Genomic DNA, 23,099 nt, shown 5'->3' on the forward strand with positions numbered 1-23,099 from the left:
TGTATATATTTTTAGATTTTTATTGCTAAGTTGTATAACAGTTTAATTCTCAATGTATACGTAGAATCCTCGCAAAGTCGAGTATAAGCTATTTCATACGTATTTACAGGAAACCCGTTCTCTTGAAACAAGCACTTGAAAAGGAACAGAACAGAATAGAATTATTTCATCATGACCTCGTCGAAACGTCGTAAGCAACCGAATTAACACGAAACACTAATAATGAAAAGAAAAGTCTTATGCGGTAGGCTTGGGCTCGGCAGCAACCTCACCAACGGCGCCAGGACCAGTAGTCTCAGCAGTCTCAGCAGGGGTCTTTCCGCTCTTGAGATCCGCCAGACGCCGAGCTTCATTGTGGATGTCGCGAACCTGCTTATCAGTCTGGACGTAAAAGTCGCGCACTTTTTGGCCGGTGGGGGTATCGAGGGCCTTCTCGAAGTACGAGGTCAAGCCGCGCCAGCCGGTAGTGGCCTGGTTGGTGATATTATATTTCTCGTCGAGCCCCTTGGCGCGGTCGGTGGCTTTGAATTTGGTGTCGAAGTTGGAGAGTGCAGAGGTGAATTTGTTGGAGAAGCCGTGCTTGTTGTCGAGCGCAATCGCCTGCTGGATGGCCTGGTCGCTGACGACGTAGCCGTGAGCGAGGTACTCAGCGATGATGCGTGAGCGGGGTTTGTCTTCTTGCTCAATGTCATGGTGGTTTTCGTCCTTGGCTTCGTTGGCGCTGGCTGCATGGGTGCCGGCAATGTCGTCGATGCTGTGGGCTGCCTCGACACGGACAGCGGACGGTCCGAGCTGGGTGTTGTCGAGGAGGAGGGCTGTCTTTGCGGCGCTGTTACACCCAAGTAAGCATATTGATTCCAAGCAATGAAGCTGAATGATCACTTACGTCTCCTTCTCGAAGGTAACCGTAGCGGACTTCTTGGCGTCAGCTTCACCAGACTCAGGTGTCAAAGACAAGTTGGAGATTTTTCCACTGCAGCAGTCAGATGTTAATTCGAAATCCCATCTATGGTGATCTGTTAATTAATGACGTACCAGAAGCTGAAAAAATCATGAACTTCCTTCTCGGTTGTCGTGGGGGCAATGCCCTTGACGTGGACGACGTTGCTTCCAGACATGGCTTATTTAGGTCGTTATTGCGAATGTAATAGAGAGTAACAATAGGTTTTAACAGTGAGGTGATAGGAAAGAGGTAATGTGATCGTGCAGAACAGCTAACTTAATACTTATGGTTGGTGTATGTCATCACTACACATGTGCTGTTGGGCGGGGGAAGCTACCTGTGCCACATGACGTAGGAGGGGCAGGCGAAACAGGCGAAATGCAATTGCCTAGCACCAGCCACACTGCCCACGCAGCCTACATGTGATAGAACAATAAAAATAACACGATAGTATTATAATCCATGAGGCAATGCCAACGAGTGTATTTGATTCTGTATGCTGCAATCTTTGTAAATCAACTAACGCTAGTAATTAAATAGAAAGGAAAAAACCAGTGGGAATGAAGTGAAAAATAGGAGATATAGACAAAAGGAAAATATAAATCCGTATTTCGAACGCCAATTTGTCTCCATCTCCACCTATCCGATCCAGTTCTCAAAACCCAGGTATAGGGCATCAGAATTATGGTTCTCTGATGGTGGCATCTCGCATTCCAGCAACCAGGCTGGAAGCGGAGGCCGGCGACTCCTCGTGAGGTTGCACTTCACGGTACGACTTGAGATTTTGCTCTAGTTCGCGCACCCGCCGACGAAGCATCTCGTTCTCTCTCTTTACAGCTTCGAGCTCTGCTCGATGGTGTGCGGTTTCTTCATAACGGCTGCCGGCGGCGGAAGCATTGGAAGTTGATCGATGGACGTCGGGAAGATGAGTAGTGTTGTAGGCATGAGAAGCGGGACTGCGATGGGCCAGCCCCTGTCCCGAAGAATGAATATGGTCACCGTACGGAGATACGGGCTGCCGTGGAGAGGTCACAGAAGGCTCGCGGCTCCGTCCCACGCGTGTATACTCCCCAGAAGGCCGTGATGTAGGTAATGTTGTGTCTCGAGAGGGAGCAATGCTAGAAACACTCGCTGCCAAGGCTGCTGATCCCGGTGGAATGTGGGAACTCAAGCTCGAGGATGATCGATGTTGACGAGATGACGTAGGGTAGATCGATCCGTCAATAGAATCGTTGAGGCCAGTTGATGTGGAGGATGCAGTCGATGCAACAGATGCAGTCTGCTGTCGGAGGAGAGTGAGTTCACGGGTAAGGCGATTAACCTGGTAGCGTAGAATCAAAACCTGTTCATTATTTGAGGCTGGAAGAACATACCACTGCCTCTTGCTCTTTTTCCAAGACCAGATGTAAATCGGCTGCAGTCATCGGGCGGGGATGACGGAGAGGCCCTAGTTCGTCGCGCTCGTGAGTATCCCCCTATACGCGTAGTCCGGAAACACTGGACCTACCTGGCCCGAGACCAACACCAGAGCTATCGACCGCACCGCCATTGTTATTAGACGACGTTGCGTTGACTGGCACCGGAGGAGGACCCATCACCTGAGAGACGCGTCGTGAGATGGCGGGGGAATTCGAATTGGATGGAATGTCAGTCGGTTGAGTAGGATGATGGCCATGCGGAGAGGGAGGGATCGAGTTTAAATCGGGAGCCATGACGAGGGTCTGCAGGTGGACGTTGCGAGAAGAATTCAATAGCGTTTTCATATAGGATGACAAAACACAGCGATAACGATGGCAGAGCGACGATTGGTATACCTCGTCCCGAATTCCGCAGGTTTCAGGTTGGCCGCAGCATGATATGATTTGTTTGTGCCTGAACGCAGTGGGATCGCCGCGCGGTCCTGCTTGCTGGCCGTTCAAATGCCAGCGGCGACAGCGTCATCAAGAAGAGGCGCTGTGACAAACATGCACGACTCTATCATCAGAACACAGAGCGGATGACAGGTTGGAGGACAGGAGAAAAAGACTGGACTGATGAACAAGGCAACCTCATTGTAAACAGTTAGGCGGCACTTATCTTGCCGTTTTCGGTTTAGACCAAGTATGCCCATAATTTGTAGAACAACAGAATATGATTGGCTGCCATAGTGGAGCTGCTGTGGCCAATGGGATGGTCTCCTAGCCGCAAAGGCACTCTTTTTCGTCCTGCGCTTCTTCTTCTTCTTCTCTAATCCTTTCTGTCTTTGGTGGTTTGGAGACATGAATGGATACAGGTACTGTGTGAGTGCGAATCATACAGCATATGCCGAGAAATGCGGGGTTATAAACAGCTTACTGCAAAATCCCGCGAGTTGCTGAGGGATGAGCAAATCGAAAGAGCTATAAAGAGACGATTTGGCATCGCTCTCCATTCACTGTGGAGTCAAGCCGAATCACTGAGCCTAACTGCCGTATTGACTCTCTAGCGTGGCTCTCAGGCCCAGCACCAAAACCTGAGCATATTTAATGCATGTTCTTTACAATGATCAACAGACCTGAGTATTAGGGCTGGAATGGAATAAGAACGACAATAACGGTGATGTCATCTGAAGCCGCTAGATATGTACGTAGTTCAATTTGAATGCTTATGACTATGTAACTGTAAATACTTTTCTCGATGTTTCCACAGCAAACATGTGATTCGCATCTGCAAACTGGTTCTCTCTTGTAATTTGTTACTCAACGCTTCAATTGTTACCAAAATGTAATGGTAAACGAACTAACTCATAGTTAGACTCTGGTAGCGACTGAAAAACGGGAAAATCTCGTCGGTTTAAAGAAGTCACATGAAAGTTCCCGAGGTATTATCCCAAACAGGCAAGCCCTGTCGATCTCGACCGTATTTTTCCACCTCACTTTGCTATCTTTGTTTAGTGTTCGCTAGACTGGTAGGATTGATGTCAACAAGCCATGTTTTCCCCGTGCAATTATTACGCCATGAACTTAATGAAGTCCCCGAGGGCCGAACTTAACTCTCTACATATATCAGTTGAGCCGCTCCTCACTCTGGGGATGTCTACACTTACCAACATCCGTACATGCCGACGCGACATCTGGAGCATTGGTTTCAATTTATTCATACACATCTATAATTTATAATCCAGTGCGAAGCGTGTAGTTATCGCGAAAATGTCTACCTCTAACCCCCATGACCCCGTCGTTCCTCGCCCCATCGCTATTCCTCTGCGGTTCGCTCTGCGCTCCACTCAGATCGCCTTTGCTGCTGTTCGTGCCAATATCACCACTCCATTCAACATAACATCAACTAATCGCACTCGAATAGATAGTTGCCGGTCTTGCCGGCCACTCTTTGAGTACTCTCACTGGCGACCAGGATAACTTTTACACTGCCAGATCGATCTACGCTGAAGTTGTCGCGGCTCTCTCGATTGTGTTAGGTGTTGTGTTGATGGTGCCGATTTTGCATGGATACTTTGTGTGGCCAAGTACGTATTTCCATTCTATTATATCTGCTTGTTGATTTGTCTGACATTTATCAGTCGACATCACTATCAGTCTCGCCTGGTTCGCTGCTTTTGGTGTTTTGTTCAATGCGCTTCAAGGAACTGTCTGTGGACTGGACCCCAACACCGGCACCTTTGTTGACTGTACGGAATGGAAAGTCAGTGAAGCCTTTGCTTTTCTGTCAGCAATTGTCTGGCTTATCACTGGAGGAGTGGGGATATTCTATATCTGGCGTTCTGAGTAAGTCTATTTCTTGGAATATATTGGATTAGATTCTTGTGCTGACATGTGGATGTACAGTCAGCAGCGCCTTGGATACTGGCACGGTCGATACAACGTGTAAATCGACCGATATTTACGAGTCGTGCTCTGCGACTACGCCAGCCATGACTTACGAGGCTAAAGGAGTAGGGCATACATCTCTGTGCTCTAATTTGCAGGTGCCCATGTCGACATGAAAACTTCAACCCAAAAAATATATATGTTTCATGATGGATTTGTGACGGATATATAACAGTGAATACATGTGTGAATGTACATATATGTAATAATGACTAATATACTAATTTCGACCTCAATTGATTTGTGTGTCGACATAAACATCTTCATTGACGATTTAGTCAGTCTCGTACATATCACGAGTTAGTTTCAATCTGCCATGACAACTAAATTAGAAGCGCAGAATTCCCGAGTTTACCTCTGTATAGTAAATATTAGGTAGTAATAACATCGACGATTTCAAATATGCCAGAATTGTTGTTTATACATCATCTTAATTTGATGTTTCGGTTGCTGTCTGTTATGAGGTGGCCTAAGCAAGACATAGTTTACGCGAACCGTTGAATTCTTTCAAGCCTGTCTTTCTTTTGCCTAAGTCGCCAGGGGATTAGACAGACTCCAATATGTTCAAGAAGATCGAAAGCAAATATTTGGAGGGCTAGATCGACTAGGTCCGAAAGGTACCAAGCATCGCAAAGCTATTCGAGTTCCCAATCTCGGCAATCAGGCAAAAATGATGGATCTTTCTATCTAATCCTAATAGGCGTGAACAAGCCAGTTTACGGCGACTTGAAACTTAGCTTTCAGAAGAAATAAAAGCTTTTGAGGAACTTGGAAACCCCCTTTCGAGAGAGCGAAAACAAATCCTTGAGGAATTACAAACCGGATTCAATGGTCTTCGTCGCAATTTATGGATTAGCAGACGAGGTTATTTTCGGCTTGAGCTTATAAAGCCTAAGGGTTCATATATTAGGGAGCATGATTTAATTACAGTGTATGATTATCCACCAATGTACCTAGAAAAAAATGCACTTCTACGTACAGCAAAAGCCGGCTGCTGTTGTAATCAACCGCCCTGGAAATGGCCCCACTGTTCTAAAACCTGTGGTTGTTGCATTCGAAGAATAGAATTGCGCCAGTTTCCTAAGTAAAGGAGACGGGGAATAGAACAACAATGTGAAGAAATATATCATCTCACCTCCTAGCTATTCGGATATAAGTCAAAATTTAGCAATTTTCTGTTTGAGACCTCAAAGTAACTTTATTGTTGCTTGCTCAAAGCTATTAAGCAACAGAGCTTTGTGCGAGAGCAATAAAGACAGTCAATTAAGTTGACTCTGTTTGTCTTTCTACAGTACCAAAATGATGTATAATTTTTATTTAAAAGATCTCGTTGAGGTCTTATATCACCTACCTTCATTTTGCCCCTATTTCCTACAAAAAGTTTGGGTATATATGCAGGACTTTTAGAGATGAGCATCGATTGATGTTGGTATTTCCATAAATAACATTGAAAATATACTTCTAGAATGAAAATAGTAGTCAAATTCAAAAGTGCCCATTTAAACTTAATTAAGTGATATATGAAAGTTAGATTAATTCGCATTAATTTGCTATTTTAGTATATTATGCTAAATTATTCATTGTTGGTAACTAACGTTGTTTGGGCCGCTCGCGGCTGAAGCCTGCGAGGCTGCAAGATTACTCCAGTTTCTGATCACTCGGCCTCAACTTTGGAGCCAGAATTATCATATCTACAACACCTTGACTTTTATTACAATATTCTCGCAATGAGTGAAGCCCAGAATACGGCTCTCGGCTCCCCCGAGATCCTTGAGCAGATCCTTCTCCACCTAGACATGAGAAGTCTCCTCACATCCGCTCAACGTGTTTGCCAGGCGTGGCACAATCTCACCACCCAGTCCCCATCTCTTCAAAAACATCTCTTTTTCAAACCCGAAACCTCGCCGACAGCAGTAACAAAAGTAGCAAATCCGCTTCTTCAAGAACTCTTTCCCCACTGGTTCTGGTCTTGGGATATAAAAGAACAGGCGAAACCGTTCTGGAAGAAAGACCTGGAGAACCTGCCACTTGCCAGCGATGAAAGAAACGCAGTATTTATGAATGAAAGTGCAAGTTGGAGGAGAATGTTGACAACACAACCGCCAATTCGATCATTTATCCGCTGCGAGACTGTGAGCGCCCAACTCGGCGAAAGTAGCAATTTAGCACGTGTTGAATCTACAGGTATCAATAAGATGGATCTTTCTAGTGATAATAAACCTGAAGAGAATTCAGATCCAGAAGATATGCCAGAGAAAGACTCACTGAATCCGGTACGGATGGATAAGTTCTACGACTTGATTACGTGCGGTAGTGGGATAGCTCATCATTGGTACTTTCTTTGGAATCATGACGGAAAGCTAAGTATACCTTTCAGTCTCAACCGCCAGGCAATTGGAGATAGGGTGCAGAAGGAAGTCACACGTGGCTTTAAAGAGGATGGGTTGGTGATGTTCGAATTCTCGACCTTCCAATGTTCGGTTGGCTCTACTCCCTGGGCATTCGAGGATAAATTTGTCTTTGACAAGGAACGTCGGGGTTCCAGGTCAAGATACCGAAGTCCAGTTTTCAGAGAAATGGAAGCGAAACGACGAGCTGAAGTCCTAGCCTTATAAAAGGCTGAAAACCAAACTACAAATGGAAATTGAAAACATTTCTCATCTAGCCCTCCGTTGGATTGATGGCCTTTTGTATGCAACGTCTATACCCGCCAAAGAAACCATATTATTTAAATTTCGTTGCTGAAAATATTTTAATCCAAAAATTACGTTTATTCGTACTATAGATGCTCTTGATTTGTAAATATTTAACATCCTCGAACTCGGCTGTCTCCATCGTTGATGTTATCCGAAGAACACTTCCAACGTTTGAAGTATCAGGTTGAAATATTTATCTAGACTAGTCGCTATATATGTTGATAAACGCAGAACTACTTTCGCTCCTCAACCTGCTCCACCATTTCCACATCACCAGCCTCGACCTTCTCACGCACCTGATCCAGATCCCCAACAACAACATCGTCTCCAAAAATTTGGCCAATCTCCTCCAGAGACTTGCCCTTTGTCTCTGGGAATAAGAAGAATACGGTCACTGCGCCGACAACGTTAGTGCAGATGAAAAGGCTGTAGTACTTGTATCCGACTTCCGCAAACGCAATGGGAGATATCTGATTGAAAATGATATTGATGATGACATTGCACACAACGGCGATGGAAGAACCACGGGCTCGGATCGCCATTGACATAATCTCGGGAACATAGATATAATGAATGGAATTGTAACCGAGGGAGTAGCTGAGAGTCCGTCAGTTAGGTTGTTTCCACTTTTGGGATTGGTATACTGACATCATGGAGAAAAGGAAGATGAACGCAATAGTAAAGCCTTTTGCGACGCCGTTGTCACTGTGACCAAATCCGCCAGAAAGTCCCATCACCAAAGCCATGTCGAGCGCCATGATGAAACCGGTAATCCACAGAGTCTTTTTGCGACCCCATGAGTCGACATAATAAAGACAGACAACATTAGCCAGAGGCCCAACAAGACCATATACACTAAACGCTGAGTTAGTGGAAGAGATATGCGCAATTTTAATGAAGACCTTACCCAGCAAGTAAAGTCAAGGTGTGCCCGGTCATGCCCAAACCCTTATACAGATCGGTCTGGTAGTAGTTGATAACGTTGATACCACTAAGCTGGGTGAAGGCCTGGACGAGCACAGCAAGAATAAGACGCTTGCGGTTGCTCCGCCTGGTGAAGAGATCGGACCATCCGGCCACGTACTGGGCCTTTTCAAACCTCAACTGTTCTCGAATCTGATAGAATTCAGCTCTAATAAGTGTATCATCCTCGCCCTTGTGACCATGAAGACGCTTGATGATCGCCAAGGCTTCTTCGTCACGTTCTTGTTCAAGCAACCATCGAGGAGAGTACGGAAGCCAAAAGATGCCAATCAAAACGATCAAAGCTGGAACACATTCTGGGATTCAAGGTTAATGTCGGCACTGGACATGCAGAGCAGATGAATTTACTTACGGAAAGCTAATGGGAATCGCCACTGAAAACTACCCGAGGCGTAAGAACACCCGAATCCTACCCACTATAATGGACTGTTAGCATGGTATCGAGATTCAAGGTTTTCAGTGACATACGTTGGCAACAGCAAAACCAACACCCACGAACTGAGCGTGTAAGCCAGCAATCAAACCACGTTTGTGAGGCGGGGCGATTTCTGAATTATAGATCGGAATGGTCATATCTAGAGCGAATCAGCAACTCCTGGGGAAGAAATTTGTGTCAACTAACTCATGATGCCAACTGCGAATCCGCCAACGATTCGGCCGGCGATCAACATGCCAATATGGGTAGAGGCGGCTTGCAAGATGCCAGCAATCAAGGCAATCACGGCACCGATAGCGATAGTTTTCTTTCGGCCTTTTCATTGCAGTTAGTAACGGTTTATCTTCACAGGCTAAAATATTGATGCTGACCTAGGTAATCTGCACTCCATCCTGCGAAAAAAACCCCGAAGACTGTGCCTGCGCCGAATGTACTGACCACAGCTCCCTTGATACTGGCTTGAGTAAAAGTCAGACAGGAATCTCGTTTCAGTATTTTATGGGCAAGGGTTGTATATACGAGTGAATGGTGCAAAGAAGTTTACAAACTGAGGTTGCGATATGACTGTTGATACAATGCCAGAATCGATACCATACAGCAAGGAGCCGACCTAAAAGACACAGGAGCATGGTTAGTATTTGACTTAACCTCAGTGAGCATGCCGTTTACTTACTGCGGCAAAAAGACCGCAAGCCCATGTATAGCCATTGACAGTGCTATTACTTGCTGTAGTCATGGTGGGTGGCACTAATTTGGAGCGGGTGATATGAAGTCGGACAGATCAATCCGAGGAGAACACCCTCGTGGCGAGGGACACTATATAGATATTCTTTCTGTGGATAAAGCGATAAAGCTAAGAAACTCTCTGTAGCCAGATCCGAACACCCGTGCTACACCGGCCCCAGCATTCTTGCCGTTGAGACATCTGGAGCAGTGGAGATCCGGCAAAAGGTCCAGGCTAAATTCGAGGACCGCTCGAGACCCGGGCCCAGAAAATGTCAAGCAGATACAATGCATTTATGTAAACAGAGAGCTTGAACGATCTCATGACTGAACACTCTGATAGGGCCGTGCAAAGGCGGCAAACCCCGCGACCATAGCCTCGGGTCGTACCCCCACGTGGGATTGCACTGGCCCAAGAACGCCAGAAGCGGGGATTTTTGGAGACATTCCGGGTAAATGAAGCCTGTAAATCCAATCAGATCTTGTTAAAGGGGTTAAACCGAGATTCCGAACACCCGGGGCGGCTAAATGCTAATTTGATTGTGGTAAAATGTAATGTATGAACGCGCCTTGTGAAGATATTCGGCCCGTTCTCCGATGTATGGGATATAAGAGCTCATCAGGTAGCAGTTTTACTTTCAGGATTTCTAAGAACCGATATAGCCGGTGAAATCATGGTAAAGTTCTCGCACGGTTGCTGGCATCCAGCCCCAGATACTCTCATCGACTGGGCAGTCGAGACTGTCGTCGCTGAGACGAGAGACGAGGCATTACATTTTGTAACGGTAAGAACACCGATTGGAAACATCGGAAAGGTTACTCAGCTAAAAAATTTATAAAGTCTTCAAAGCCGATTAACCATCGCGGCGATACGTTAAACAACCCTACATTGACCCATTCTCTCAGTTCACCTACCGACAACGTCTTGTACTTATCGTCTACACACTGGATAAAGCAAAAGAGCGTCGCCCAAGGACCGCATTTCGAGTTATTTCCAGATGGAAAGGTTGACCATACAGTTAATATTGAGACTTCAAAAACATCGGAGAGACTGCAACTCCGAGCTGGTGACTTGGCTGCAAGCGTAGATACCAGACCAAAATCTTTCGATATCAGCTTCCATGCCAAAGACAAACTCTTAACAAAGCTCGGATGGCGCTCAGTTGGCTACGTCAAACAGGGCACCACGGCGCTTCACCCGAGAGCCAACTACATCGATCCGAACAAAGGCCAGAGATGGGTGACATACCAGCTTCAACTTGGGGTGGGAGACAAGGTCTTTGGACTGGGTGAACGATTTGGTCCTTTTGTTAAAAATGGACAGGTATGAAATTTGCCCAGTGCACTAATATCTTCAACTTACGATTTGACAGAGTGTCGAAATTTGGAATGAAGACGGGGGTACTGGCTCAGAACTCACATACAAAAACATTCCTTTCTTCATTACCTCCGCTGGCTACGGAGTCTTCATTCCAACATCTAACTTCATTTCTTTCGAAATTCAATCTGAACGCACTACTCGGGTCAACATTTCCGTGCCTGGAGAGACCCTAGCTATGTATCTGATATACGGCCCGGATCCAAAGTCGATCATTGAACGATACAGCACAATTACAGGCAAGCCAGCGCTTCCACCAGCATGGACATTTGGGCTTTGGCTCAGTACAAGCTTTACTACGGAGTATGATGAAGGCACCGTTAACTCCTTTCTCGATGGGATGCATGAACGCGATATTCCGATCAGCGTGTTTCATTTTGATTGCTTCTGGATGCCAGCGTTCAAGTGGTGCGATTATGAGTTCGATACGGACTACTTTTCAGATGCGAAGGGACAGCTGGCTAGAATCAAGAAACGTGGAGTTCACGTAAGTCGGTCTATAAATTCAATGTTAGAGTGTAGGTTGCTAATTAGTACTTGCTGGCGAAGATTTGCGTGTGGATCAACCCCTACATTGCACAGGAAAGCGCTATATTCGACGAGGCTGCAGAAAAGGGGTATTTGCTTAAAAGGACTGATGGAAGCGTTTGGCAATATGACTTCTGGGTATATAAACGCTTCATTTTATTGCTAACCCTTTACTTTTCATGTCATGCTAACAGGAAAATTTGATTTAGCAAGCGGGTATGGGTTTTGTCGACTTCACGAATCCCGATGCGTGCAAATGGTACCAAGGCAAGCTTCAGGCACTCATTGACATCGGTGTCGACTCTTTCAAGGTGAGAGACTCTTATGATTTTTCATATCTCGTTCTGTGAACTAAGTCCCATTTAGACCGATTTCGGTGAGCGCATTCCAACTGGAGATGTTGTCTATTTCGACGGTTCCAGCCCCGAAAAGATGCATAACTACTATGCATTCCTCTACAACAAGGTCACGTTTGAGGTGCTGTCTAAGGCATTCGGTGAGAACAATGCTGCTCTTTTCGCTCGCTCTGCCACTGCTGGCTGTCAACGCTTTCCAGTTCATTGGGGCGGAGATCCATATAGTACATTCGAGGCAATGGCCGAAACACTGCGCGGTGGAATGAGCCTCGCCCTTACTGGGTTTGGGTATTGGGCTCATGATATTGGCGGGTTTGAGGGAAAGCCGGACCCGGCATTATTCAAAAGATGGATCGCTTTTGGGCTATTTTCTAGTCACTCAAGATTACATGGCAGTGGCAGCTTCAGAGTAGGATCATGCGAAAAGTTCCCTTTAATTCATGTTTGGCTAATGTGAATAGGTGCCCTGGTTGATCGACGAGTCTGGCGAGGCAGACAAAGTTTTGAGGCACTTTGTCCAGACGAAGCACTCCCTAATGCCCTATCTTTACTCCAGTGCTATCAAAACACATAGAACGGGAGTCCCCATGCTGCGAGCAATGTTCTTAGAATATCCGGAGGACCCTATGGCCTGGCATCAGGATATGCAGTACTTCCTCGGAGACAGCTTGCTGGTCGCCCCGGTTTTCAATGCCGAGGGACGGAGTCAATACTACCTTCCAAAGGGTGATTGGTACGGTATTCTTGATGGTAAACTGCGCTCTGGTGGGGGATACGTCACAGAAGAGCATGATTTCTTCTCTTTGCCTGTTCTTCTCCGACCTGGATCGGCCGTATTTCGCAGCTTGAGCCAAAATCTGGAGAGCGTGGTGTACGACTGGAGCAAGGACGTGACGCTGTTAGTGAACTGGGTTGAGGGAATGAAAACGACTGTGGAGATTGCAGATCATGAAAAGCTTGGCTTCTCTAAAGTCGCTCTCAATATCGACGATTCAGTAGAGGGGGTTACTATGAATCTTGTCAAAGGTTCATTTACCGGCTCGGTAGATGTCAAGCTGGTAAACAAGAGCATTGTATCGGTTCATGGAGAAGCCATTGACAGTAATACTCTGCGCTTTAAAGAAGGGTTCTCCAAGATCACATTCAAGGTAAAGTAAACTGGGAGACAGACATCTTAGAATGTAAATTACAGGATCTCTCAATAGACTAATGAAAGACTGGAAAGGTTGATTTATGCGTTTGAACTTGTATATCCTCATAAACCAGAGCCTCTCAAATGCAGCAAGTTTACTTGTATTTTGTCAGATGATACACGTGAGAGACCCGGCTTATTATGGATAGAGTTGATATTGCACCAGAGACAGTTGCTGGCGCCTGAACACTTATAAAGGGATGAATGAAAAGAAACTATTCGACCGTAATTTCTGCATGGCACTTTATAGTTCAGGACTGTGATTTAATAATTTACTCTACCTGGATGGATTTTCGCCTAAACTTTATATTCATTATTAAGACCATTAGGACCTTTTGTTCTATCTTCGGAGTGGCAAGATTATACTGCCTTTTTGTAAAATAGCAATTTCTCTCTATGAATGTAGCTGGAAGTGTATGCCGCCCGTAGTTTGTCTCGCAAATGAAAATCAAGCTGTTTGAGAGCCTAAATAAACGTTTGATCGTGATTTTAGAGCTATTAATATCCAAGTCGAAGACGTATACTGCAGTACGAATGCTACGCGATATGTGACCGTTATCTAGCCATTAGACAAATGATAACTCTACAAGTTTGCGACATACCCGTGTAATGTGGAGTTTGGTAATAAAACGTGTAACGCCGTTACAAGATCACCGTTTTTGGAAGGTACTCAGGGAGGACCCACAGGCGTCAGTAAAGCTATTCCTACCTGGACCTTGGATAAGTCAACAACTGAAGTCAATGAGAGATACAACATGCTCTGGATTCTGCTTTTCCAAAAAACCTCCGTATTAACAACCCGCAGGTTGATTAAGCATTCCGCAATTCGATCACGACGATTAAGCATATTGGTAATTATACCGTGCGGGGGATGATCGTCGGGATTTCCATCGAGGTTGCATGCCGCGTCGATGGTGTATGTTTAGTCCGTTATCTCGTGACTAGGCTGTCTCTTTAATAATAATGTCGCACGGCATGCTGCCGCTGCGTGTCTTCCTTCAATTCCAACTCCAAATCCCATCTAACCAGCCGCAGTGCTTAAAATAGCAATGCGCAATCGCTTTCTGAAGGCGCTGTCTTTGCTGGCTGTCGTCGGCACAGCGGCCGCCTCGACGAATGTCGGTCTTGGACGAAAGGTAAGCCAAGAGCTCCTAAAGCTATCTATCTCGAAGCAATTGTCTTCTCCAAGTACTTACAGATGATGATTCAAGGGCTATCTTCGTACCCAAAGCGAGAAACCGCAGGATTTGGATGTCGATCCCTCGACAATATACCCTGCCTACAACCTTTCCGTCCCAATTGATCATTTCCATAACGACACGAGATACGCACCCCATAGCAACAGCACATTTCCCCTACGGTATTGGTTCGATGCGAGTCACTACAAGAAAGGCGGGCCTGTGTTTGTTCTCGGATCCGGAGAGGCGTCTGGGGAAGGTTAGTTTCGAAGCTTATTTCATCCTTTTTTATTATTTTTGCTTCTGTGCTCTAACTCTCAATTTATTCAGAACGGCTTCCCTTCCTCCAAAAAGGTCTAATCGCTCAATTGGCGCAGGAAACAAATGGTATCGCGGTCGTTCTCGAGCACCGGTACTACGGGACAAGCATACCCACTCCGGATCTGTCAACGGAGAGCTTGCGCTTCTTAACGACCGAACAAGCGCTCGCGGATGCAGCTTACTTTGCGAAAAATATCGTCTTTCCTGGCTTCGAAGATCAGAGTATCACTGCGCATGACACTCCGTACATCGCATATGGTGGCTCTTATGCCGGAGCCTTTGTCGCTTTTCTCCGTGTTGTTTATCCGGAAGTATATTTCGGCGCAATCTCTTCCTCGGGAGTAACGGAAGCCATTATTGATTATTGGCAATATTGGGAGCCGATCAGAAAATATGCTCCCCGGGAATGTGTAAATACCAATCTAAAGTTCACCCAGATCATTGACAATTTGGCTTCTCATAAGAGCGACTTTGCAGCACTCAAGGGTCTATTTGGTCTCCAGAATCTCACATATGCAAATGACTTTGCCAGTATACTGAATGAGCCATTGACAGCATGGCAAAACAGAAACTGGGATCCGGCTATCGATGACCCTACTTTCTTTCAGTTCTGCGGCAATATTACTTCCAACTCTGCCCTTTTCAGCGAGACAGCCAGCAGGACTACCGAGGCCCAGAGACTCGTCGCCGCTGCGGGTTTCAAAAATGAGTCTAAGCAGTTAACAACCAGACTACTGAACTATGTCGGCTGGCTCAACCAAACTGTTCTCTGGCCCTGCATCGGAGAAGGACAGAGTGCCGACTCATGTTTTTCAACACATGATTATTCCTTCTACCTCCAAGACGACATATCCCAGGATTGGAGATCATGGGATTATCAAGTCTGCACTGAGTAAGTACATCATACAGTTTCTGAAATTCTAAACTAACTACTATCCGTAGATGGGGTTTCTACCAGACAGGTAGCGGCACGCCAAAGAATGAACTCGCAATGATTTCGAGATTAATAGACGTCGATTATTTGAGCATAGCTTGCAGATACGCTTTCAACATTACATCTCCTCCAGATGTGCAGCGAGTCAATAAATATGGCGGTTTCGGCATCTCGTATCCCCGACTCGCTATCATCGGCGGCCAAGCAGATCCCTGGAGGGAATCGACGCCTCTTGCAGATGCTGCTAAACCACGGAAAAACACTATTAATCGACCAGTTGTGGAGATTGAGGGTGCAGTTCATCACTGTAAGCAAATCTGGAACCTGAGTTTGTATAGAGTTCTGTTTCTAATATTTACAGGGGATGAAAACGGTTTGTTTCCGAATGAGACCTCGCCGACACTACCACCAGCACCAGTAGCGAACGCCCAGGAGTACGAACATGTCTTTATCAAGGATTGGCTAAAGGGTATGTTTTTTTGTCATGACAGTTTTGAAAGGCAAACTAATGGAGATTTAGCATGGTCCAGACAGCGTAGGAACATCGACCAAACCACTTTCGAATAAGCTATAGAGTATTATATACTTCGAACATTCTACTTATAGGTAGGTGTTTATATAAAATTTAGGCCTGGAGGATATTGAAAGTGAAATGGTGTCAATAGGTCAAAAAATGATTGAAAATATATATAGCATAATTGTCAGCCAACAAGCAAGGATAAACCAAACCATGCGTCAGACTCCAACCCCAATAATAACACTCAAAATAGACTTCTCTGTTGTCATTAATCGTAAAAGGAAGGTCAAGTGAAGTCAGAGTCTCGGCTCGTGGTAAAAACGCGGCAACTTCCTATTCCTCATTCTCGTCCTGACCATCTTCGCAAACACACTCCTCGAAGCACCCTTCTCCGCCAGCTGCAACACCGTATTCCCATCATTATCTATAATATTGAAATCAATCCCATCCATATCCAACAATAACCTCGCCATCCCATAATTCCGTCTCGAAATCGCTCGCATCAGCGGCGTCATACCATCTCCGTCTCGCATATTGACGCTGATATTGTTGTGCGCCAATAACAACCTCATCACATCGTATCGTCGACCCGTCGTCGCGTAGGTGAGCGCCGTCATGTAGCTGTGGTCTCTGAGGCATACGTTAATCCCGGGCCTCGATAGAAGCAACGAGACCATCGGTGCATTCCCGTTTATCACCGCCCACATCAGCGCTGTGCGGCCGTACTTCGAGTCCCTTGCGTTGAGGCTGCATTGACGATGGACGAGTGCCCGCGCTACTGTGTTCAGTGCCTGCCGAATTGCATATATTAATGTCGTGGCGCCCTCTTCCTTACTCCAGACGTTCACTTTGAGCCCCCTAAACTGGAATAGCGGGAGAATGACCTTGTTGGTCTTCCTCAACAGCGCTACCCAGAGCAGCGGCTCTGAGAAGCTCCACGGGCGATAGTTGATACTGAACTGCGGGTTTTCATCGAAACCGGCACGGAACATGTGTAGCGCCACGGGATCGAGCTGCCGAATCGCCTGGCTGAGACCCAAATATACGCTCTCCCCTTGCAACATTCGCTGGGAGTTGTATAGGGCGATGAGCGTCTGCAGGATCTCGTATTGCTTGTGCATCACTGCGTCCTGGAGGAGATCCTCCCGACATGCGTCTAGATCGAGCCGAGGGTCTTCTGCCAGCTTTTCCACAACTCTTTCCCGGTTGTAATACACCGCGATTGCTAGTGGAGTGAAATCCGCGTTGGAACTGCGGCGGTTGATGTTGACGAGCGGATGGCGCAGGAGTCTTTGCACAGTCCACGGATTTCCGGAGACGCACGCCCACATCAGCGTATTCCAGCCATCTACGTCGGTCCAGCGGATGTCGGCGGTAGTGTGGTTGAGAAGGTAGTCCACGATATCAAAGCTTCCGAAGTGGCTGGCGGCGGCGGCGAGACATCGGACTCGCCATTTGTCCCTATCTTTCCTCACGATTTTCGCGGGGAACGTACCGAGGACGAGTTTTACGACTTCTAGGTTCCCATATTTGCAGGCTGTGTACAGAGCGCCGGCTTCGGGGTGGGGTGTGAAGGTCCTGAGGTCCGGGTGGACTGTTTCTGGCTCTTCATGGCACCAGTGCGCGCCTTCGCGGATTGCATTTTTGGCACAGTCGATTTTGTCGTATCGGGCAGCCCAAATGAGCGCTGCGGTGGCTGTTTGCAGGGTGTATAAGTAGGGCAGGAAGATTGTGTACAGGTGTTTATTTGTGCGTAGTAGACCCGCCAGAAGGAAGCGCTCAGAGGGGTGGAAGCTTTCTATAATAAGACATAGGACTTCATCGGGGAATTCGTCGAGACGGTGGGGCATGGTTTTTATGCAGTCCTCTATGTGATTCTTTGATATTATGGTGACAATTATTGGGAATTTCGAGCTGAACATGCCCATTGTCCCCAATTTCGACCGTTTATAAGTCTCGATGCAACCTCCATTTTGGGTCAATACGAGGGAAGAAGCTAGCAGAAGTTCGGATGACCAAGTCGATTCTATGTGCAGATGAAGGAGATCCCCCCCTACAATACATTATAACTTTGTCTTTAGATGAAACGTTTTATCAATTGATTTCCTTAAACACTAACGTGCTGTTGAACAAAGGCTCTCAAAGAATCAGGGGCTACTGGAATAGGGTATAAAGAATTGACAATGAAGGTATTGGACGAGACAGTTTATTCGTTGTTGATCTATCTGTTTACATTTACTCAATTTTACTGTTGTTTGGTAGTTGGCAATTTTACGGATTTTTGCTTATAGAAAATAATGGGCGCGCCTACAACTCTATTTATAAATTCTATTCTCCATATTTATGTACTTGTTTAATTTTTGGTATTTAACTTGTTTGATTTTCTGACATGGTCAACCGGACTGTGTATGTGATTAAGATGACTACGAATAAGATAAACGTCCCTCTTATACGTTGTGGTCTTGACTGTTGAAGAAAAGGAACTGGCATTCAGCTAGAACAATTTACAGTAAGATTGTATCAACCAATTTCTACTGATGTCGTTTGCCTGGTCTGAGCATATACCAGTATGATGCTGTACATTTTAGGGTCACATAACGAAGATGAGAAAATGTAGTACGTCATTAGATGAGGATATTTCACCCCAGGTCTCTTGCGTTTCAAGATACTCAACATGCACAAGAATGTAGCCGTGAAGGGGACCAGAAAGGTCGATTCGTGGTAATGATTTTTTTTTCTTTCTGATTATTATCCAAGAATTACCCAAGAGTTTTATATGAGAAGAATGAAGTTGAAATTAGTCATACGATGCCATTTCTTTCATTTTAGTTTGTTTCTCAGATATTGGACCATCAGATGACTATCTTGACATAGCGGATACAAGGGCGACTTGTTCTTAGGGAGTCTTCCATTATTGAGAATACATCATGCCCTAATAAATTTGCTTCGAGACGATTACCTTTACATAGAACACTCCCACAGCACATAACCTATCGCCAGACACAGCCATCAATTGATACATACTTAACCTCGAATAAGCCGTCAGCCAGCACGATGATTGAACACCGCAATTCAGATCACACGCGAGACTTGGGTAAAGCTTTCAATTTTTGTTGATATAAAATGCCAGGAGAGCCTCCATAACTCGCAAAAAGACCAATAAATTACTAATCCGATGCAGGAGAAAGTACAAAAAGAGTGAAAATACATCATATCCGACTCCTCCGCGTAGTTCGGGTTCGGTTAGCTTTCATTTCTAGACAAGACGCTCAAACGAGCAAATTCAAAGGTTTGCATACAGCAAGAAATGTCCAGTAGCTAACAAAGAATAAATATAAATATACGGAACTGCCCATTTCACAGCCGCAGAAGTGCTACTACTCGACACTGTTGCCGTGGTCGGTATCTGCACTGTCTGTAAAGGACTCGCGGTCGTGGAAGAAGAACCAGTAATACCTGTTGACGGCGGAACCGTGAAGTTGGAAGGAGTGATAATATATGTGATCTGATCAAAAGGGTCCGCGAAATCCTGCATCGTGGCATAGCTAACTTGAGACGCCGCCGACGTGCTCCAAGCAGCTAGCGATGCTGGGTTTGTGACCCACGGCGGCGCACACACAGCGCCGAGATAGATGTCCTCTGCAAGGACTGTATATATCAGGTCGTACGGGTAGTCTGCGCATGCATACTGGCTGGCTATATACGTTGACTGAGGATTGAGCTCAATCTCGGGCGTGCCGGTAATCTGCGCACTAGCTGTGGCACAGAACGCTTTGGCGGAGTCGGTGCTACATGCGCGAGTTAGAAAGCCCTTGAGGAATTGAAGGATAGCGGTGCTACTGGAACAGATTTGAATTACGAACCATTTCAAGACTTCTGTGTTCGACGCACAATCTGAGCCGCACGATCCCAGAGCCGTTGAGTCGATGCAGGAAGTATAGGTCGGACAATTCAGCGTGAAACAGCCAGGAACGGGAACTTCTTTGCAACAGCCCCAATTATTACCAGTATTCCCATCTTGACGGTACCCTGATACGAGAATAGCGCATTGCTGGTCACCCGGGCAAGTGAAAATATAATCTGATATACCTGATAGAGTAAAACTGAGGTTAGAAAGCTAAACATTGAAGAACCGGGGAGATAACCGATATCTCATACTCGAGCCACCAGAAAATTGAGCGCAGGCACCGGCCACACCACTGGGAAAACTAGACTGCGTTGTCGTCGCCGGTGCTGTCAAAGCAACTGTCACAGTTCCTCTGTTCGATAACGTCGGCGTCGAAGGGAACGAACACCCGACTTCCTGCAGGAAAAGAACAAAAGGAAAGATAATGAAGATGAACCATTCCATACTTTGAAGAAACGAGGTCTCAGTACAAGGAAAACAGTTTGTTCAAAGATTGAGAGAGCTCGGCTGATTTTGTCAACTGGTCAGGCTGAAAGTACAGGCAGGACTCCGATTTATGTGGTGTTCAGACCCTTGAAACTACCTTTCGTGCTAATGCAAGCCACATATTCAGAAAAAACAACATTTCACTTATTACTGCATTCGGGCTTGGCTAAGACTATGTGACCAATTGAATTGAATACACCTCGCATATTTAATCCCTTCTACAACGATGGCGGTCGGATTCACACACTCAGCTGCTTCCCCCCTCTCTTCCCTTCATCATCATAGAATCGGAAAACATGCGCCTCCAGTTCAAAATTCAGGATGATCACACTAACAATCTGGACTGCTTTTGCAACCGTTGCCTTCGTGTTGACAGCATGGTTTGCGTCGACTACCTTCTCTGTTAATCCTGCATATGAGATTCAGTCGAGTTTCCACATCTCCTTCGCGGATACCGTCACGATTTTGAGGGTCATTCAAGGGTTGACCTCATGGGCTACTGCAAGCGCCGTTGCTGCATCGTTTGAGATTGCTATGTGGGCTTCGGCTGCTGCTGAGACAGGTTCTCCGATATTGACTCTGCTAACTATTTCACCAACGACGGGCATATGGGGGATTTTAAGCCTAGTTTGTTCAAAAACAGCAACTGGAGTAGCTCGAACTTGGGGGTCTGCAAGGTAGGCTTTTATAAGTACTATTCAAACTGTTAGAAGTATCAAGCACTGATCTGACGACTATGTAGGCTCTCTCTGCTCGCTATCTATACCCTCGGTAGCATAGTATTGTTTAGTCAGAATAACCTATATATCTTCTAGGCTTGTTTGGTTCTGACGCGATTTTCTAGTTAATACTTCTACAATGACTTCGTACTATCCGATCAGTACTTTCAACGTCCTTGCTGGGACTGGGCCATTTAATGCATCCCTCATCGGCCCCTTCTTGCAACAGTTTAACACTACTATTCCTTATTTCGCACTCGCGAGCTCATATTCGTTTATCAACAACCCTGCGTTCTCAATATCTTTAGAGCCATCTTGCTCCGGTTCTATGACACCTTGCGACTCCTATCTGTTACCAGGTGGCATCTATCTAATGTGGCCTCAACTCAGCGGTAATGTGTCAGATGGCTCGGTCGTTAGCATCCAAAATGCCCCAGCAATGCGAATTGATTTTACGGAAGGATTGGGCTCGGATGACAACTTCTTCTCAGCCTCTGACTGTACGGTATATGGAGATGGCCTCGCTGCTGTTAATTTTTGTTTGAGTGAAAGTAATATTCATCATGGATCACTCAAGGCAGGTATGAACAGAGACCAAATTGCTTTTCTCTCTCTTTTCGAAATTGGTATAAACCTTCTGATGTCATGATCTAGGAGTATATGTCTGTACCAACGGCACCAGGGACGGACAATGCCTTGCTTCGTCAGAGTCAGGCTCAACACCGAACGTAACGACAACATTCACGACATCCAGCTACACTGCTTCCAGCGTCAACAGCGTGGAGAACAGTACAATCTTGTCGGTCTTTAACTTGGTTGCTCAGGAGGCAGCGGCTGCGGTTGATGTACAAACTTTGAGTCTAGCAATCGGATGGCTTTTGAATTATACGGCGGCGAATTTGCCACCAGAGTCATCGCCGGATTTTCAGTTCTGGGAAACAGGCTCTGATACATATCAGACCATCTGGCAGACCAATTCCTACATCATGCTAAAGAGTATCCTAGGCTTCATCTTGTGGGAGTTCAGTGTCAACAATGACGGTAATCTAGCAGTGTTATACACCGAACCTAACGGTCTAACGCCTGACTTGCCATCGGAGTTTCATACGACAGCATCCATCTGTATACCATTAGAGAGATTTGTTCTAGATAGAACATATTTTATTGTGTATATTGTGTTTCAATCAGTGGCCCTTGTCTTTTGTTGGTCAGTGGTCTTGTGGGCGGGGTTGATTCGCAAACAATTGCCAGAAATAACGTCAATGGCGGCTGTTGACTTCGGTGCGAAATTGCGTAGCACGCAGACCTTGGATGAGAAGCTATTTTCGCAAGTTCGGAGGGAGGATGGAAATAAACAGATCAGATATGCTCTTCAGGGGGTTCGAGTGACAAGCTATTACAAGGAAAAGCCGGAAGCTGTTGAACCTCTTATGAAAAAAGATGAGATTGGTCAAATTAAAGTACGCAGGAGAGCATCATGGCCTTGAAACGGTTACTCTTATCTTGTTCATCGTTGTAAAAAATTATAATAATAAAAATGGGTTGGGTGTTGTTTACCATAGCGTTACTGCTGTACTCATGAGCAACATGAAAGGACCAACTGAACTATATAGGTAGCGCTGAAAAAGACACGCCACTCAAAGAGTCAAACCGTCTAGATTACATCTTATAACTCTAATAATAATTACCATAGGGTTGTAGTGCTAACGAAGATTGCAGATGTTCATCACTACGCAGCTTCCATGGACATGTAAACTTAGAACTAGCTGCATATGGACCTGGGTCCAGCTAAGAAGCTGTCCTAGTCGAGTGGGGTGTCTAATAGTAGTTGACTACTAAACAATTTCATTTTCAGGGTCCAACATTGATAGATGAAAATCTACTGAGACAAATGCTGCTATTTTAACATGGGCCTTAAATGGACTTAAATATACATGTATCCACCACTGCTACAGC

The 23,099-nt window shown here is 45.7% G+C and overlaps 10 protein-coding genes across 10 annotated transcripts; 5 read left to right on the forward strand and 5 right to left on the reverse strand.

Moving 5' to 3' along the window:
• Positions 1–4: 4 nt before the first annotated feature.
• BGW36DRAFT_389373 (putative actin cytoskeleton protein) lies at positions 5–1,375 on the reverse strand. Its single transcript, XM_046217343.1, has 3 exons — positions 1,036–1,375; positions 887–973; positions 5–829 (listed from the first exon to the last, which is right to left on the reverse strand). The coding sequence occupies exons 1-3, from the start codon at positions 1,116–1,118 to the stop codon at positions 238–240; spliced, it is 762 nt and encodes a 253-aa protein (XP_046067008.1). The 5' UTR covers positions 1,119–1,375; the 3' UTR covers positions 5–237.
• A 250-nt stretch (positions 1,376–1,625) lies between these two features.
• Positions 1,626–2,655, reverse strand: BGW36DRAFT_432595 (uncharacterized protein; the record flags this gene model as incomplete). Its single annotated transcript, XM_046221152.1, has 3 exons — positions 1,626–2,264; positions 2,317–2,390; positions 2,451–2,655. 3 exons carry the CDS (start codon positions 2,653–2,655, stop codon positions 1,626–1,628), a joined length of 918 nt encoding a protein of 305 aa, XP_046067009.1.
• A 1,006-nt stretch (positions 2,656–3,661) lies between these two features.
• On the forward strand, positions 3,662–5,046 carry BGW36DRAFT_389378 (membrane-associating domain-containing protein). Its single transcript, XM_046217344.1, has 4 exons — positions 3,662–4,206; positions 4,265–4,427; positions 4,482–4,686; positions 4,747–5,046. Exons 1-4 carry the CDS (start codon positions 4,111–4,113, stop codon positions 4,787–4,789), a joined length of 507 nt encoding a protein of 168 aa, XP_046067010.1. The 5' UTR covers positions 3,662–4,110; the 3' UTR covers positions 4,790–5,046.
• A 1,374-nt stretch (positions 5,047–6,420) lies between these two features.
• On the forward strand, positions 6,421–7,567 carry BGW36DRAFT_389379 (uncharacterized protein). Its single transcript, XM_046217345.1, has one exon. The coding sequence runs from the start codon at positions 6,516–6,518 to the stop codon at positions 7,401–7,403; it is 888 nt and encodes a 295-aa protein (XP_046067011.1). The 5' UTR covers positions 6,421–6,515; the 3' UTR covers positions 7,404–7,567.
• Positions 7,568–7,579: 12 nt separating this feature from the next.
• On the reverse strand, positions 7,580–9,871 carry BGW36DRAFT_328749 (general substrate transporter). The gene is made up of 9 exons (XM_046212779.1): positions 9,578–9,871; positions 9,424–9,514; positions 9,276–9,362; positions 9,091–9,219; positions 8,937–9,043; positions 8,821–8,884; positions 8,392–8,764; positions 8,133–8,339; positions 7,580–8,081 (listed from the first exon to the last, which is right to left on the reverse strand). The coding sequence occupies exons 1-9, from the start codon at positions 9,638–9,640 to the stop codon at positions 7,718–7,720; spliced, it is 1,485 nt and encodes a 494-aa protein (XP_046067012.1). The 5' UTR covers positions 9,641–9,871; the 3' UTR covers positions 7,580–7,717.
• A 430-nt stretch (positions 9,872–10,301) lies between these two features.
• BGW36DRAFT_306809 (glycosyl hydrolases family 31-domain-containing protein) lies at positions 10,302–13,046 on the forward strand (the record flags this gene model as incomplete). Its single annotated transcript, XM_046212185.1, has 7 exons — positions 10,302–10,412; positions 10,469–10,951; positions 11,001–11,492; positions 11,555–11,671; positions 11,743–11,844; positions 11,900–12,298; positions 12,351–13,046. The coding sequence occupies 7 exons, from the start codon at positions 10,302–10,304 to the stop codon at positions 13,044–13,046; spliced, it is 2,400 nt and encodes a 799-aa protein (XP_046067013.1).
• A 778-nt stretch (positions 13,047–13,824) lies between these two features.
• Positions 13,825–16,273, forward strand: BGW36DRAFT_328753 (putative extracelular serine carboxypeptidase). Its single transcript, XM_046212780.1, has 6 exons — positions 13,825–14,217; positions 14,293–14,518; positions 14,590–15,472; positions 15,523–15,821; positions 15,876–15,983; positions 16,035–16,273. Exons 1-6 carry the CDS (start codon positions 14,131–14,133, stop codon positions 16,079–16,081), a joined length of 1,650 nt encoding a protein of 549 aa, XP_046067014.1. The 5' UTR covers positions 13,825–14,130; the 3' UTR covers positions 16,082–16,273.
• Positions 16,274–16,327: 54 nt separating this feature from the next.
• Positions 16,328–17,881, reverse strand: BGW36DRAFT_440138 (ankyrin repeat-containing domain protein; the record flags this gene model as incomplete). The annotated part of the gene is made up of 1 exon (XM_046221524.1): positions 16,328–17,881. One exon carries the CDS (start codon positions 17,879–17,881, stop codon positions 16,328–16,330), a length of 1,554 nt encoding a protein of 517 aa, XP_046067015.1.
• Positions 17,882–19,314: 1,433 nt separating this feature from the next.
• On the reverse strand, positions 19,315–19,897 carry BGW36DRAFT_432602 (uncharacterized protein; the record flags this gene model as incomplete). Its single annotated transcript, XM_046221153.1, has 2 exons — positions 19,315–19,819; positions 19,872–19,897. 2 exons carry the CDS (start codon positions 19,895–19,897, stop codon positions 19,315–19,317), a joined length of 531 nt encoding a protein of 176 aa, XP_046067016.1.
• An 848-nt stretch (positions 19,898–20,745) lies between these two features.
• BGW36DRAFT_432603 (uncharacterized protein) lies at positions 20,746–22,630 on the forward strand (the record flags this gene model as incomplete). The annotated part of the gene is made up of 4 exons (XM_046221154.1): positions 20,746–21,101; positions 21,167–21,213; positions 21,269–21,724; positions 21,798–22,630. The coding sequence occupies 4 exons, from the start codon at positions 20,746–20,748 to the stop codon at positions 22,628–22,630; spliced, it is 1,692 nt and encodes a 563-aa protein (XP_046067017.1).
• Positions 22,631–23,099: the final 469 nt, after the last annotated feature.

Source organism: Talaromyces proteolyticus, assembly GCF_021365285.1.
Source record: "Talaromyces proteolyticus strain PMI_201 chromosome Unknown BGW36scaffold_13, whole genome shotgun sequence".
Classification (NCBI taxonomy): Eukaryota; Fungi; Ascomycota; class Eurotiomycetes; order Eurotiales; family Trichocomaceae; genus Talaromyces; species Talaromyces proteolyticus.

What these genes read in the sequence shown, in the direction of transcription:
- BGW36DRAFT_389373 (XM_046217343.1), bottom strand. Translation starts at nt 1,118, where the DNA reads ATGTCTGGAAGCAACGTCGTCCACGTCAAGGGCATTGCCCCCACGACA. An exon ending in CATGATTTTTTCAGCTTCTG is followed by an intron (nt 974 to 1,035) that starts GTACGTCATTAA and finishes TGACTGCTGCAG; the next exon opens with TGGAAAAATCTCCAACTTGT. An exon ending in GTTACCTTCGAGAAGGAGAC is followed by an intron (nt 830 to 886) that starts GTAAGTGATCAT and finishes TGGGTGTAACAG; the next exon opens with CGCCGCAAAGACAGCCCTCC.
- BGW36DRAFT_389378 (XM_046217344.1), top strand. Translation starts at nt 4,111, where the DNA reads ATGTCTACCTCTAACCCCCATGACCCCGTCGTTCCTCGCCCCATCGCT. An exon ending in CTCAGATCGCCTTTGCTGCT is followed by an intron (nt 4,207 to 4,264) that starts GTTCGTGCCAAT and finishes GCACTCGAATAG; the next exon opens with ATAGTTGCCGGTCTTGCCGG. An exon ending in TGGATACTTTGTGTGGCCAA is followed by an intron (nt 4,428 to 4,481) that starts GTACGTATTTCC and finishes GACATTTATCAG; the next exon opens with TCGACATCACTATCAGTCTC.
- BGW36DRAFT_389379 (XM_046217345.1), top strand. Translation starts at nt 6,516, where the DNA reads ATGAGTGAAGCCCAGAATACGGCTCTCGGCTCCCCCGAGATCCTTGAG.
- BGW36DRAFT_328749 (XM_046212779.1), bottom strand. Translation starts at nt 9,640, where the DNA reads ATGACTACAGCAAGTAATAGCACTGTCAATGGCTATACATGGGCTTGC. An exon ending in CTTGCGGTCTTTTTGCCGCA is followed by an intron (nt 9,515 to 9,577) that starts GTAAGTAAACGG and finishes TGTGTCTTTTAG; the next exon opens with GTCGGCTCCTTGCTGTATGG. An exon ending in ATGGAGTGCAGATTACCTAG is followed by an intron (nt 9,220 to 9,275) that starts GTCAGCATCAAT and finishes TGCAATGAAAAG; the next exon opens with GCCGAAAGAAAACTATCGCT.
- BGW36DRAFT_328753 (XM_046212780.1), top strand. Translation starts at nt 14,131, where the DNA reads ATGCGCAATCGCTTTCTGAAGGCGCTGTCTTTGCTGGCTGTCGTCGGC. An exon ending in ATGTCGGTCTTGGACGAAAG is followed by an intron (nt 14,218 to 14,292) that starts GTAAGCCAAGAG and finishes TGATGATTCAAG; the next exon opens with GGCTATCTTCGTACCCAAAG. An exon ending in GATTATCAAGTCTGCACTGA is followed by an intron (nt 15,473 to 15,522) that starts GTAAGTACATCA and finishes TACTATCCGTAG; the next exon opens with ATGGGGTTTCTACCAGACAG.